The sequence below is a fragment of the Biomphalaria glabrata genome, chromosome 8, assembly GCF_947242115.1.
Source record: "Biomphalaria glabrata chromosome 8, xgBioGlab47.1, whole genome shotgun sequence".
Lineage (NCBI taxonomy): Eukaryota > Metazoa > Mollusca > Gastropoda > Planorbidae > Biomphalaria > Biomphalaria glabrata.
In genome coordinates this window covers 19,547,362-19,564,242 of record NC_074718.1, presented here as the reverse complement: position 1 = coordinate 19,564,242, position 16,881 = coordinate 19,547,362, and the positions used below count along the sequence as shown (strand labels likewise).

Here is a 16,881-nt window from a genome sequence, read left to right as displayed (position 1 = left end):
GCACCCCAAAATGTCAATTTCGTCTATTCTTCAGGAGATTTGAATAAATTCAAAAAAAGTTCAGGACTTTATCGTATATTTTGCCTTTTCATGAGATTTCCTGGAGGCCCTGAAAAATCAGGAAGTCGCGAAAACCCTGTTATTTTTAATTAGCCAATAGTACTACAAATTTAGCTAAGGGACAGGTATGCCATTAATTATTGTATTGCATTATTTCTAATTTACAAAAAAAAACTAGTAGGCTGTTTTGCAATTGATTTTTTTTTTTTTGCTGCGGCCCCTCAGGTCATAGTAAGTTTTCTATGTGGCCCATACACCTTAATGAGTTTGACATGCCTGCTCTAGTAACTTAAGGTTTTGGTGTTGGTCTATGGTAATTGTTTTCAAATTTATAACGGGGAGATTGAAGTCGCCAATAAAAGTATAAAAAAGTATGTTTATCTCTATAAAATGCCTGCTGAAATAGATATAAGTTCAAACCAAATTAAATTTAAAAAGATTATTATATTTGCAAATAAGCGTAGCTGTCAAAGCAAAGAAGAAAGTTTTCCCTGTGTGGCCAATTGGCTAGTCATGTTTCTAGGAAAATCGTTAGAGCCGTTTTCAAAATCCGAGTCCATCCACCCACTCAAGTTACCAATGAAGAGTTTGCAAGCAGAAAAAAAAATGTTAAAAAAAAAAATCTTATAAACTGGTTCTCATTGACTCGTTGAAATATATAGGTATGTGCTCGCCCTCTACAAAAAGAAAACCAATAAAAAGGTCAAATCGAAAGGGAGATTAATCTAGATTACTCTTGTGTTGATCAACAACAGTGTTGCATGATATTTTTGATCCATCATCTATCATTAATATATGTTATGTACCCAGTATACAGTCCATATCTATTAAAGGTATTGATCAACATGAGTAGAGCTGACTAAATCGTTTCTAGATCTAGTCCTGTCATTATTGCAATTAGATTAGATCTAAATAGTAAATCTACAACATTTTTATTAACATTACAGTTCATTACTCAGAAATTACTGTCATTACTCCTTTCCTTTACTGTCGTGAGGCTGAGCCAGTGACTGAGTGAGGGAGGCGACTGACTCACTCCGTACAGGACTACAGCCGTATTAGTTATTGTTATTAGTATTAGTAATATTAGCGTATTGTTACTTGTACATTTAAATAATATTATATACTGTAACTAGACTAGTGACAGTAGTGTACAGTAAGTTCTTCTTCTACTTCTAGCCAGCTTTATTGCTGTGAGCTCTTTTGCACTGTGCCAAGGTCGCCAAGGAAAAAAAGTGTGCTGTTTTCTTCAGTTGTTCAGCACTGCCGTACAGAGTGTTGGTTATGTTGGGCTGTAGCGGAAGTAGGGTCTGCCTAAGGTGGATTACTGGATTAGGGAGGGGCATTCAAAGAGGATATTGACTGGTTTATGGTTTCTAATGGGTGGGCGCAGTGTCAGAAAAGGGGGAGTTGTGTGGAGTTTATTTTGTTCAGGTGGTAATTTAATAGTGGTGTGTGTCCTGTTCTTAGTTGGAAAATTGTAGATTATTCTTTGTGGGGGAGGAAGTTAATACTGTCCAGTTTGTTAGGCATAGTCATTTCTTTGTACATGGCTCTGCCTGTGTTTCCTGATGCCCATTGGTTGAGCCACTCCTCTTTGTGATTGTTGACTAACATTGACCTTAGGGTTCACAGGTAGTTAACAGGTCTATCTGGTTGTTCCATAGATGAACCTGCCTTTGATAGCTTATAAATCTGCCTTTTCATTTCCCATGATGCCAATGTGTAGTGTGATTATGATATTTAATTTTGATATCATCTGATGGATTATCACAATGAGTGTTTGAGGTGACTCTCTTGGGCTGTTTGAGGTGCTGCTGTTAAGTGCTTGCAGAGTAGATTGGGAGTCTCTAAAGACAACAATATCTGATGGTGGTTGCACTCCTTCATATAATTTGTTTTCCACTGTCTGTAGTGCTATGGTAATTGCCTCAATTTTGGCAATAGTGTAAGTTAAGTTGTAACTGTAACTCAGTGTAATTGTAACTGTTTGTTACTAGAAAATAGTAGAATACAAGATCTAGATCTAGAGTAAAGATCATATTGCGAACAATGTTGCACCTGTTTTCACTTGAGAATTTATTTTTCTCTGAAAATGGTTAGACTTAGCCTACTTAGGAAAAAAGTGAAAGTATCAGAATATTCCTCAGCTATTGGCTAATAATTATAGATTTGCTGCTTGATAGTCCTATGATTATAAAAAAAATAGAATTCAAGTTAACTTGTGGTGGGGTCTGCACACCTCACAGACAATTTTTTTTTAAAATAAAAATTTGCGGACATTGCGAAAACTTCACGGACACAGTATTATCCAATATTAGTCCATATATAAAAATCATATTAAAATTTATATAATCTTACAATTCTTCCCTTCAATCCATTTTACAAAAGATTAAGACAATCAATTCTTTGTCACTTTTTCCACACTTGCTATATCTTATATAATACAGATGTTACTATGTGACTATAATAAGTACTATTAGGGTGGGACTGGATACATGGGTCCAATTTTGCCCAGTTGACTGGTTCCCTAATGGGCTTGTGGGGTTGCCCAATGGGCCACTTTGAATAACAATAAGTTGAATAAGTACTGTAAATGTGATTGGCATTCTTTTAAAAGTACTTTACAGACTTGACTGTGTAACAGTGTGTAATACTTAGCACATACTCTCAATCTCATTACAATGGAATCACCTTTATCTATTTAATAGACATATGTTGCCCGCTGGTCTTAATTTGCGCATCACTGTCGATATAGTCACTGAGAGTGTTTTGTAAACATAAGCAAAATACTAATGTTATAAGTAAAGCAAATGCGGAATGCAAGAATGTAAAAATAGTATGAATGGAGCTATCAAAATAGCTAATTTGGCCTAAATCTATTTTTTCAAATTAAAACATTTGCTTGTAGGCCTACATATATTTGATTAAAGTATGAAATGAATAGCCTTTATTTAGATCTTGAGTTAGAGCCAGATCTAGACTAATCTAGAGTTAAATATTGGCTTGGATAGAGTTTGTTCTGCGCATGCCTGACCTTTTTTTTGTTAGATTTAGGCAACTCATGAATGGAACTATTAAAATGTATGTCAACAAAGCTTTGCAGCTATAGCAAACGAATGTATGAAAAATGCTTTAGAAAAACAAATTTGAATGTTAATTTGATTAAAATATGAAATGCATGACCTTTAAGTGTATGTTCATGTGTTTAAGTATAAAACTATTTTTGCAAAGAGAAGTTATATCATCTTAGAGTGAATTAAAGTTTTAGACCTAGGAATAGAGAGGTGTAACATTTCGGTCTTGTTTAATGAAACAATGTACTTCAGTAATTCTAAATCCGCAGATATAAGGAACAAAGTTATGTAAAAATGCTTTTGAAACACAAATTTGAAGGTTAATTTTATTAAATAATGAAATCAGTAGAGACTATATTTTGTATTTTCATGTGTTAAAGTAAAAAACTATCTTTGCAAAGTGTAGTTCTTAACATTAGATCTAGCTCTAGATCCTTTCAATTTTCTCTCATGTAAACATGGTAAACATGGCCTAGATCTATGAAATACTAATACTTTCATAGAGTTGGGCAACTTTTTTTTTTTAAGGGTCTTAAGTTTATTTTAGGTCTATAATACATACATTATTGTTCCAGTTAGTACCCAAGGAACATTTGTGCCAAGTTTTATCAAGATTGGTCATGAAAACGGTTTTGATTTCTATGCAGGACATACATACATACGCCTTACTTTCTAGTTTATAGTATGTATATATATATATATATACTAGACATATGTTTACCCGCGACCCGCGGGTCTTTATTTGCGCATTACTGTCGATATAGTCACTGAGAGTGTTTTGTAAACAATTAAACAAAATAATAATGTAATAAGTAAAGCGAATGTGTCAATGTAAAAAAAGTGTGAATGAAGCTATTAAATCAAAATAGCTAATAGGCTTAATTAAATCCATTTTTTTTTCAAATTAAAACATTTGCTTGTAGGCCTACATATATTTGATTAAAATTTGAGATGAATAGACTAAATTTTGTATGTTCATGTGTATAAAGTATAAAGTAGATCTTGAGGTAGACGTAGATCTAAATCTACACTAATCTAGAGTTCTGTGCTGCGCATGTGTGAACTTTTTTTCATGAATGAATATAAGCCTATCTCAACACTGCTACGCAGCTTTAGCGAACAGCGAACGAATGTATTAAAAATGCTTCAGAAAAACAAATTTGAATGTTAATTTGATTAAAATATCAAATGAATGGACAATAATTAGTATGTTTATGTGTTAAAGCATAAAACTATCTTTGCGAAAAGAAGTTTTATCTTCTTAGAGTTCAGTAAGAGTTTTAGTTAGACCTAGGCCTAGGAATAGACTCAGACCTCAGAAGAGAGATGTGTTAATGTATAACCATTTGGTAATGTCTAATGAAAGAATGTTCGCCAGGAAATCTGTAGATATCAGGAACTAATTTATGTAAAAAATGCTTTTGAATAATCTAGTGGATTGGATTTATATGTATGTTAAATGTAGCTAATGATCCTTTCACGTTTTTTCTCTTTCGCTACGAAAATAAAATTAGGTTTGCGAAAATGGGTTTACCCGAAGTCGATACATTCTTATCTATTAAAAACGAAAAGAGCGATAGCTTTGTTAAATGAATGGGATTATAAAGTAACAATAAAACGAAATAATTTTTAGTACGCGATTCATGAATGAATATAGATCTAGGCCTTTAACTCGGCTTCGCAGCTTTCGTAAACGAATGTACCTTTAGAAAATCAAATTTCAATGTTTATTTGATCAAAATATGAAATGAATGGACTTTAATTAATATGTTTATGTGTTAAAGTATAAAACTATCTGTGCGAAGAGAAGTTTTATCATCTTAGAGTTGAATTAGAGTTTTAGATCTAGGGATGGGATTATAAAGTAAACAATTAAACGAATTAATATTTAGTACGCGATTCATTACTGAATTGTCTAATGAAAGAATGTTCGTCAGGAAATCTGTAATCACAGATATAAGGAACTAATTAATGTAAAAAATGCTTTTGAAACACAAAATTGAAGGTTAATTTTATTATATAATGAAATCAATGGATCTTCTTTTGTATTTTCATGTGTCAAAGTAAAAAACTATCTGCGCAAAGTGTATTTCTTAAAATTAGATCTAGGTCTAAATCCTTTCTATCTTTTCTCATGTCAACATTGTAGACATGGCCTAGATCCATAAAATACTATAGCTGTAATAGAGTCGAACAACTTTATTTTTTTTTGAGGGTCTTACATTTGTTTTAGGGCTACAATACATTCACTAAGGTCTAAGTTGGTACCCAAGGAACATTCCTGCCTAGTTTTATCAAGATTGATCAAGCGGTTTTGATGTCTATAAGTAACATACATACATACATACATACATACATACCCCTCACATTCTACTTTATAATATACTAGACATATGTTACCCGCGACCCGCGGGTCTTTATTTGCGCATTACTTTTGATATAGTCACTGAGAGTGTTTTGTAAACAATAAAACGAAATAATAATGTAATAAGTAAAGCGAATGTGTCAATGTAAAAATAGTGTGAATGAAGCTATCAAATCAAAATAGCTAATAGGCTTAAATCCATTTTTTTTTCAAATTAAAACATTTGCTTGTAGGCCTTCATATATTTGATTAAAATTTGAGATGAATAGACTAAATTTTGTATGTTCATGTGTATAAAGTATAAAGTAGATCTTGAGGTAGACGTAGATCTAAATCTACACTAATCTAGAGTTCTGTGCTGCGCATGCGTGAACTTTTTTTCATGAATGAATATAGGCCTATCTCAACACGGCTACGCAGCTTTAGCGAACAGCGAACGAATGTATTAAAAATGCTTTAGAAAAACAAATTTCAATGTTAATTTGATTAAAATATCAAATGAATGGACAATAATTAGTATGTTTATGTGTTAAAGCATAAAACTATCTTTGCGAAAAGAAGTTTTATCATCTTAGAGTTCAGTAAGAGTTTTAGACCTAGGCCTAGGAATAGACTCAGACCTCAGAAGAGAGATGTGTTAATGTGTAACCATTTGGTAATGTCTAATGAAAGAATGTTCGCCAGGAAATCTGTAGATATCAGGAACTAATTTATGTAAAAAAATGCTTTTGAATAATCTAGTGGATTGGATTTATATTATATGTATGTTAAACTTAGCTAATGATCCTTTCACGTTATTTCTCTTTCGCTACGAAAATAAAATTAGGTTTGCGAAAATGGGTTTACCCGAAGTCGATACATTCTTATCTATTAAAAACGAAAAGAGCGATAGCTTTTTAAATGAATGGGATTATAAAGTGAAAAATTAAACGAAATTATATTTAGTACGCGATTCATGAATGAATATAGATCTAGGCCTATCTCAACTCAGCTTCGCAGCTTTCGTAAGCGAATGTAGCTTTAGAAAACCAAATTTGAATGTTTATTTGATCAAAATATGAAATGAATGGACTTTAATTAATATGTTTATGTGTTAAAGTATAAAACTATCTGTGCGAAGAGAAGTTTTATCATCTTAGAGTTGAATTAGAGTTTTAGATCTAGGGATGGGATTATAAAGTAAACAATTAAACGAATTAATTTTTAGTACGCGATTCATTACGGTATTGTCTAATGAAAGAATGTTCGTCAGGAAATCTGTAATCACAGATATAAGGAACTAATTAATGTAAAAAATGCTTTTGAAACACAAAATTGAAGATTAATTTTATTATATAATGAAATCAATGGATCTTCTTTTGTATTTTCATGTGTCAAAGTAAAAAACTATCTGCGCAAAGTGTATTTCTTAAAATTAGATCTAGGTCTAAATCCTTTCTATCTTTTCTTATGTCAACATTGTAGACATGGCCTATATCCATAAAATACTATAGCTGTAATAGAGTCGGACAACTTTATTTTTTTTGAGGGTCTTACATTTGTTTTAGGGCTACAATACATTCACTAAGGTCTAAGTTGGTACCCAAGGAACATTCCTGCCTAGTTTTATCAAGATTGGTCAAGCGGTTTTGATGTCTATAAGTAACATACATACATACATACCCCTCACATTCTACTTTATAATATAAGATATATATATATATATATATATATATATATATATATATATATATATATATATATATATATATATATATATATATACTAGCCATATGTTGCCCGCAGGTTTTAATTTGCGTATCACTGTCGATATAGTCACTGAGAGTGTTTTGTAAATAATTAAACAAAATAATAATGTTATAAGTAAAGCGAACGCGGAAGGCGTGAATGTAAAAATAGTATGAATGATAGAAACATTTGCTTGTATGCATACATATATTTGAATAAAGTATGAAATGAATAGACTTTATTTTGTACCAGTGTATCTGTGGGGTCAGGGCATTAGTCTTGGTGTAGACTGCTATTGAAGAAAGTTTTTTTTTTTTTAATTATTATGCTTAAAGTGTAAGTTAATAAGTAGATCTAGACTTTCTAGATCTAGATATTTCTAGTATGATAAGTATCATCTAAAGGCTACATTGATGACAAAGATAGATGGTTTACCTAAGCAGAGAATGATTGTGTACAGATCTATATTCTAGACCTAGATCTACTTATAAAATACATAATTTTTTGTTTGTTTTTGTTTCAATTATGTAAGCTATATGTAGACAAATAGTACCGGTACCTACCAATAGAAGTTCAAATGTTTTCTGTATAATAGTGTAGATCTATAATTAGTAAAGATATAGATCTAGTTCAAATCTCGCTGTCATAATATATATATATATACCATTCTGTGACTCTATCTTCCCTAGTGCCATTAGAGAATGGAATAGGAACCTGACAAAAACAACAACTTAGTAGAGTTTAAGTCATTGATTAACATGCATGACAGTTGACTAGATTGACACATATATGCGTAGCATGGGCGTAGCCAGGATTTTTTTTTTTTGGGCGGGGGGGGGGGGGGGGGGGTGTCGTAATCCCAGTCATGGCTGGTCACATACTATGAGGTTAATCATAAATAAATTTGAGACCTTAAAAAAATGAATATCTTTGCTTCTACTAGTCATACAAGGATAAATTTTGTGCAGTTGGAAATATTTTTGTCATGCTCTTTTTAACCATATAGGTTTATTATTGTATTGTCATCTTGAAATATATGTCAAACTAATTATAATATAGCAATCTATTCTCCATCTAGGTAGTTTTCTGTTGCTATTCCAAAGGACCAATGTCTTTGTTTGGTCTAAATGAGTGTTTGTGTAATATACTTTGCAATTATTCCTTTAAATGTATTAGATGTGTTATGATGCTTTTTTTTAATTGTTTTTATTCACATTCTTTTAAATAATCGATAACATTGTGATTTTTATTTATTATTAAAAATGTATTCATCAAGGAAAATGTAACATTTTTTATAATTCTTTTATTTACTTCCTTGAATTTAAATTTTTGAGTGACTAAAGAGTAAACAAAGCTGTCATTTGCGTAAATGTAGATAAAAGAAACCTTAAAATGTAGAATTGGGTATGCACTGGTCTCTTGTAGCAGAAATTCTGCAATTTGTTCTAGCACCAATACAATAAAAGAGTTTTCTCAAAGATGTTTTTTTTTTCACTCTAGATTTAAGAGCAGTGTAAAGAAAATGTCAAATACATTAACCAATGAAGCACATCAAAGAAGTGTGAGTAAACTGTTTTGTATAGTATTCATTTCAAATTTTTGCAAAGTTTTTATTAACTCACTCCGTCCGTTTTTCTCCCTCAGTTCCATTCTTGGATCAAGTTGAAGCTTTGCACAATTATTCATTGATGATCACTACACATGAAAATGTTCAACTAAGAATGCACTATAAAACCTTCTATTTTTATAATTACTTCAATAGCTTAGTGTCAAACATGTTAGCCTTCCATTAAGCTTGAATTCAGAATCAAGCAACCTTTTTTTTTTTAATTGCTTTTGAAAAGGCAGCACAGAAACATTCTCTCTGATACCCTTTCCCTACTGGTCCACTAAAGTGATAAGACGCACTGAGCATGCTTTAAGCATACAAGCTGCACAAATTTATTATTCTTAGTCTAGAACTAATTATAAATTAACTACTAGGTTTATTTAAAATAATTGATGTAATTTCACTGTATATGAGTTTTTTAAAAAAATGTTTTGTTTTTTTTTTTACTAATTTTTATTTCTATTTTGTATTACTTTTTTTATTAATTTTTTTTTCTCTTGCAGCTCAAAGATTTTCTAACACTTTATAACACCATATCTGAATACTGCTTCAGTAGATGTATATCCACTTTCAATGAACGTTTTGCTACACAGACAGAGGTATGTTTTTATTTATTTAAAAAAACAACACAATTAGTTGTTTTTTTTTTGTTGATTTTTAGCGGCCCCCGTAAGCGGAAAAAGCCGCTATTAGGTTTGTGCAAAATGTCCGTCTGTCACACTCAGATCTCGAAAACTAGAAGAGATATGAAAAATATTATTTCATCATTAAATGCGGCTTGAAAAGTTTAGGTGCAACGGCTACTTTTGGTTTTCTAAAAGCAAACCGTTTAATTTATAAAATTAATTATGCAAGCGATTTTTTCATAAAAATACACCAATTCTAAAACAATTACGTAAATGTAAGGGAGGCAATGTTACAATATGCTAACAAAGATGGACAATTTTTGTGTATTTTCAGTATCACTAAGTCAAATATATTTTTAAAATGTACAGGAAATGTTCACAACAAATATAAATAATAGTTAACGATGTTTTTTCTGGTCAACTAGCTGCTAAAATTAAATGAAAAAATTTCTGTTTGTTTATAAAGGCTAATAATGCATTTTGTATGTAAATATCACGCACATTTTTTTTAATGGACTTTTTATGCAGCGATTTTCGTGCAGTAGCGTAACGTCGCTACATGACCAGGTGCTAAACCAATTCCTTAAACTTTTTAAAAAAATCAGATTTTATTTATTTTTTGTTTAGTGCCCCCATCCGAATAAACGAAGATTATTTTTGTGCGTTTTGTCTGTTGGTCGGTCTGTCCGTCACGATTAGATTAAAAAAAACTAGAATTCTAAAAGCTATTGAAAATCTGATTTACACTTTAATGTTCCTCCCGTAACATCTCAATAGTTTTAAGTATCTAAAAATTGATTGTTCCGGATTTTTGTGTGCAAAACTAATCAACCCCAACAAATGTTTGTTTGCTCTTCTAATTTATATTACATTCAATTTCCATGCTTAAACGTTGCAAAAACACATTATCAATAATATGTTGTTCCGTTTTTTATGTAAATAGCATATTAATGCTAAATCAAAATCTCTATACTGACTTATATTTCATTAAGTGTAAAAATGTTCTGGATATTGTTTTATAAAACATGAATTATGCCTAATGATTGTTTGAAATCGCATAATTTACTAATATTATACTTATATTATTTGACAATGCGTCACTATAATTTGGTTATCAATATCAAATTGTTCCGTATTTTCATCTTTAAACAAATTTTTAAAATATCGACAATAAGTTGTTCAGGGCTTTAAAAAAAAGTAATTTACTAGAATTGATTACTGAAAATTACTTTTTAGACATTTAATTTTTTTGCTAAAACATAACATAGAAGTTTTGAAATCTATAAAGAAAGTTCCGGATTTTGTTTCTTATAAATCGTCGCCAGAAATTTCCGAATTTATTTAAAAATCTACTAACGCCAAATAATTGTTTGAACTCCCCCTTCTAATTAATAAACAAATAATCTTCTCTTTTACGAAATAATGTTTTTATGGATTTTTATGAAAAATATTTTAACTCACTACTCTCTTACAGTACATTTAACTTTCTACCTAAAACATTAAAAAATCTAATTATCGTTAATATTATGTTCCGATTTTTAAGGAAAACAGAATCCAAACACCCGTTCAGATTTATGGATGGTCCAGGGTTCAAACCCTGCCCGCTCCCATCCCCCGTCGTCCTGCGGGAGGTTTGGACTAGGAAGTAATTGTCTTGAACTCTGAAGGAACATCCGAAACATGTAAAACATTTTACATCAAAATTAAATCACTTCTTGAATATTATTTGCGAATATGCAGATCCGACAGGGATCCGACTTCGACGGGGGCCGCCTCTGAGTTTGTGTAACACAAACTCTCTTTGTAATCTTGTTTATTTTACGTTTTGGGGCAAAATGTATAAGTATGTTTTATCCATTGCCTAATGTCATTGTGAAGGGCCACTTTCACTGTGAATAGGTGTAAAAAGGTGAATAGGTGTGATTATATAACTTATTTGAATCAGGCTGTGACTATTCCATTAGAGCAGTGGTTCCCAAACTTTTTTCTCTCGTAGACCCCTTGCCTTGTTTTCTGGTTTTCGGTAGACCCCCTGTTTAACTTGCAAATTTTTTTCAAATTCATCAACATTGTTTTACAACTAATTTCTATCTGTAGTAAGTTGAAAAGTGAAAAAGTAATTTAAAGCTACATATTCAATTATAGAGATCTATCTTTTTTTTTTATTGATAAAATTCAAATTGAAACCAATTAAAATAAAAATTAATATGTACTGCTGGAATCACCAAACAAACTGGAAATGTCTTTTAGCAGGTTTATCATCCGTTGCTACAGATGTTATGTTTCAAATAGGAATTTGTTGTTCTATGAAGTAGTGCTTCAAACATTAAATATTAATTAATTAATAAAGTTTTCACAAAGAGCAGTTTCTGGCGTATTTCTTGATCTTTCAAGATATATATTGAGTCCGCAAACATGTTATCACTAACAGGAGAAGGGGCAAAGCCATTAAGCGTCAAGCATGAAGGGCGCATTAGCCTTGGCTGGCTACCCACCTAGCCGAAGTAAATCTGAATTCAAAACTCTCCTGCCTTGCAACTATATTCAAACATGGGAAAGGTTTTGTGGGTCAATCCTGAGTAAAAATAAGGAGACGGCGACCCTAATGCAGTTTGCAACACACATCACTACACCCTGTCATGGCCTATGACACCGCAGATCCCAAACTGTATATATGTCGTTTGCAAATAATAATAAGCTTTTAATATTTTATAACTCATGCCACCGACGTGTCCTTGAACTGTAGTGTTGCTTAAAGCAATTCTTTTAATAATATCAGATGTAGGTTTGTGTAAAACAGTGTTTACTACTACAAAGGCTGGTAAAATCAATGTTTTACCTTTAATGTTTTACGTGTTTTGTCATAAAAAAGTGAAGTTTCCCTTTCAGACCTTGTGATGGTGTTAAGATTATATGTTTCTGTGGCCAACGGTTAACGAGCATGGTGTCATGTGGGCAGCACAACGACCAACCGCCTTTACTTTTCCTAACATAAGTCAGGTACCCATTAGAGTTGGGTGGACCCAGGGGAGCCTTAAAAATCATGAAATTAAAAATTCACAGAGATTCGAATCCAGGAGCCCAGGTTCGGTAGTCAAGCGCCTATTTTGCTATAAGTAAACAGATAGTGTAAGACACCCACAAACCATCATCTTCTCTATATGATGTCGAAGAGATTTTGTGGGTCTATTCTGAACTTTATCTTTGAATTTGAATGTTCGAAAGTTTTTCTAATTTTTTTTATCAGGGTGACATTGTCTCAGTTGATTCTCAAGCGTAATTAGTTTCATATCGCCATAAAAAGGCAATGGCATGTTTGATAAGGAAGGAATGAACAATTTTAAATAATCAACGCTATACAGTTTACATTTCTTTTTGCTAAACATTACTTACATGTAGACAAAATTAAGTTATTTAAATAATTATTGAAATTAAATACACAACAATTTTTCGTTTGAATAGCAGGATAAATATTTAAAGGATTAACTTATGCACACATTATATGTTAGTGTGAAGAATTAAATTAATATGTAAATATTAAAGTCACAACGTGCTTAAAATACTTAAATGAAATCTATTATCGTAGACCCCCGTGGACATCTCATAGACCCCCAATTTGTTTTTTCACTTTCGTAGACCCCTTGGAAGTCTTCGTAGACCCCTGGGGGTCTATATAGACCACTTTGGGAATAACTGCATTAGAGCATGTCAAAGGCAGTGTTGTAAGGTCTCCTTGTTCCTGTACAAAAACAACATGTAGCCCAACATGAACCAGTTCTTCTTGTCCTCTTGTTCCTTGTCTTGCAAGTTGCTGTATTCTGCCAGAATCTGGTCTCGTCCTCCTTCTAGCTGAATCTCACAAGTACATGCCTGTGACTGTCAGACAATGACCAACTGGGCTAGGACGGTCTGTTTTTTTTTTTTTTTGTTGTTGTTTTTTTCATTTGAATTGCAACTCCCGAAGCCTTTCCCATAATTGGGTATAGCTGCAAGGCAGCAAAGGTTTGAAATCAGAGTTTTTCCTCTCCTAGGTTGGTAGCCAACCTTCGCCCCTTCTCCTGTTAGTGAAAAAAGTTCCGCCGGACTCAATACAAATGAAGGCCAGGAGTTGGACTAGTTGTCAGAAGCTACTTGCCATTGGAAGCATTTTATAGGTAGTGGAGAGCTTATATACATTAACACTTCCAGTAATGACAACCTAAATTACGCCAACTTTAGCTATTGTTATAATTTTTTTTGCAAATTTATGTCCTGGAATTTTATAATTTCTCCTGGAAAACTCCTGAAATTTCATATTGACTTTGATGCAGAAACCCTGTGTAAGGGCCCATCAATTCGTCATAATCGATGTTGCCAGGAAATCTTATTACTGCACCATACAAGGCTCGCACCTCACTTCGTTCCAGCCTGTTTTTTGACGATTACTAGCCTTTAAGAGACTGTTTCTCTTACATACTAAATTTGATCACATAATGTAAGTTTCTGATCGCGTATTACCCCAATGTACTTAAAACTAACTTAAAATAGCATAGCCCTCTGCACCAAAATCAGAATGGTGGTCATGGCAACATTGTTCTATACTTGTGAGTCTTGGACGCTGACTGCAGAGCTAGAGAGGAGGATCCTAGCAATGGAATTGAGATGCTACAGAAGGATCCTAGGTACGGTATCACATTTAAAGACCGCATCACAAATCAAGAGATTAGAGACTGGGTTACTACAGTGATTGGACTCCACCTGCTAACTATCGTAAAAAAAAAACAACACAAGCTAAAAATCTGTGGCTTATTACTGTTTATTACGTTTATTTAACTGGTAGATCTTGGTGCTATAAACTTGTGACATATGTGGGTTCGGAGATGCCTTGATTATAGTTCAAACACTTTAATAATCAATGAAGTAACAAAGTGCTGATATGTTTTCTTTAGTTTTAATTATTTAAAACTTGAACTTGAAACAATAAATGTATGTAGAAAGATATATAAAACAGATACAGGATTCAGTGAAAATGATCAATGAGTAAATATTTACTTAAAAAAACTAGCTAGCTCTCTCTCTCGTCTCAAGCTAACACTCCGCCTTTTATATCTTTCTTTAGAATAAAGAACCGTGACATCTCAATACCCATCCTTGACTCCTTGACCCGTTTACATTTGATTTTCCTTTTAATTGTTTTTGTAATTTAACCTACGTTAATTATGTCTCCCTGCTGTAGCCTTGAACTAAGTTTTAATCGGCGTCTTTCTGGCATTAAAGCGTGGGTACGCTGACCTGATTTGAGATAGGTACAATGTCCTCATTTTCTAAACAATGAGGTGTCACTGGGGACGTGACAATTACAAGGTCTTCGGGGCTCGCAAAGACATTCCTTCAGGCAACAGTACCAGGAAAAAGAAGAAGAGGCAGACAGAGAAAGTGATGGGAAGACAAAAGATTGGACGGACCTGCCATTAAAAGAGGTTCTAACTAAGGCAAAAGACAGAGAGAAATGGAGAACGGCGGTCGACAAATCTTGCATGGTGCCCCAGCGGCCCAACAGACTAAGGCTAAGGGATAGAAAAGAAAGAAAAAAAGAAAGAACTTTTGAATGACTTTGCAATTGGAGGCATCTCAAAAAGTTCAAACAAGAGATATAAGGATACCTTCAAGAGCTCCCACAAGAAATGCAAAATCCACATCTGTAACTATGAATAGCATACTTTTATCCTTAGTGTAACTATTTTGTGAACTAGAGGCTTGGACTTCACATGCTCAAGAAAAATGAGATTGATGAAGAAGGAGCTAAGAACTATACAATTCTGAATTGTACTTTGATGTTTAACTTTGGAAGTAAGGTGTATACATTAGAACAAAAAAATGTATTCATAATATTAGCACAGCCTGTCTTACATTTGATATGCTTACATTTCAAATGTTTATTTTTCTGTAATCTTATTACAGTGCAGCAGCTGTTACATTTTTATTTTCTATATTTTTAGTATTTTTTTAAAGTAATTTGTTGTTTTTTTTTTCTTTAGACATCTTGTGTTGATGTATGCACCAGCAACTATGTACAGTACAACCAGATGTTTATGTTTAAATTTGTGGATCATCAGGAACAACGAAAACAAAACCTTCCAAATTCAGTCATCCAAGAGGGTGGAAATGAGACATAACTACTACAGTGACAATTAGAACTAAATTACTAATAATGAAGAAAAAACTAAATTGAACTTGATATACTTGTATATAAAATTATATTTTGTGGCTAAATTAGCACTGTTTTGTTGTTGTTGTTTTAAGAACATAGTGATGCTGCAGAAAGAAAAACAGCAAGGCTCTATTCAGACATGATAAGAACATCTTAAGAAGTGAGGAGTTTTCCGAATTCTAAAATAACTTATTCAGTTGTTTTTTTTTTTTAAATATCTCAATTTAAAAGAATGTTGTGTGTTACATGGTAAGAAATTGTAATGAAAATATATATCAAAAATATATTTTGAAAGCTGCTATTCCAAGCGATATCTTCTGAACTCAGAAGTATTGTTTTAATGTATAGTTTACTTTTGGTGTATTTGTTGGTGGGACTGTTGTTGTTGATTACGTTCCAAACTGGCCTCCTGTATTGATCTTTCAGTAAGCTGTAAGTGTGATTGTTTAGAACAGCTTTTTGACTCTTCACGTCTACATTAGGTTCTAGAAAGGCAACAAGTTGGCAACACACCAATGACCTTCACGCACACACCAATGCCCTTCACGCACACACCAATGCAAAGTCACATATTTGTTTGACATGTTTAGATTTTTTTCTAGTTTATTGGCACATCCGCACACCCTAGGCCATGCCACGCTCCTTTTAGTCTTTCAATGGTTATTTTCCTCTACTCACAGACAAAATGATAAAAAAAGAGATTGTCAGGTGGCGGTCGTTTTAAGTTTTCGTCTTCTGCGACTGCCTTCAACAAGAGCTTTTCTTTGGGTCTCAAATGTGGTACCTGCAGCCTTTGTTAGAGCTCTCCAACTGTCTCTTTCAGAGGCCACCCGCAGTGAAGGTGAAATGGCGCCTGAGTTGTTCTTTATAGCGCTAGGGGGGGGGGCACCTCTGTTTTATATCGCCAAGGAAGTTCTCCTTTGGTTTCAACTAGTGGACCCGCAACTGTTTAAGAACTCATTACAATGCAAAGACCCCGATTAACTTGCTAGCCCACAATTTATACTTTTCTAAACCGTATTTTCCAGAATCCTAGAAACTTGTATTCTAAAATTTTTATTAACTATGACCTTATAGAAACTGACGTATGTGACTTTTTTTTCCTGACATCTTTTCCCTGATTTGATGATTATAATTAGCACGTGTTTGTTCTGCGACTTCTCTGACCCAACCCCCCATTTCTGGAAGTAGATAGAATTAGGTCACAGTATCAATTCGTGACACTG

General features: G+C 32.8%; 1 protein-coding gene across 9 annotated transcripts; it reads left to right on the top strand.

Moving 5' to 3' along the window:
* The first annotated feature begins 737 nt into the window (after positions 1–737).
* On the top strand, positions 738–15,720 carry LOC129927808 (mitochondrial import inner membrane translocase subunit Tim10B-like). Of its 9 annotated transcripts, none has more exons than XM_056039234.1 (4): positions 738–893; positions 8,731–8,791; positions 9,343–9,438; positions 15,483–15,720. In XM_056039234.1, the coding sequence occupies exons 2-4, from the start codon at positions 8,753–8,755 to the stop codon at positions 15,618–15,620; spliced, it is 273 nt and encodes a 90-aa protein (XP_055895209.1). In that variant the 5' UTR covers positions 738–893; positions 8,731–8,752; the 3' UTR covers positions 15,621–15,720. The 9 variants fall into 9 exon arrangements, with proteins under 9 accessions (XP_055895209.1, XP_055895206.1, XP_055895212.1 ...); XM_056039231.1 differs by lacking the exon at positions 738–893 and adding an exon at positions 1,391–1,494; XM_056039237.1 differs by lacking the exon at positions 738–893 and adding an exon at positions 1,553–1,695.
* Positions 15,721–16,881: the final 1,161 nt, after the last annotated feature.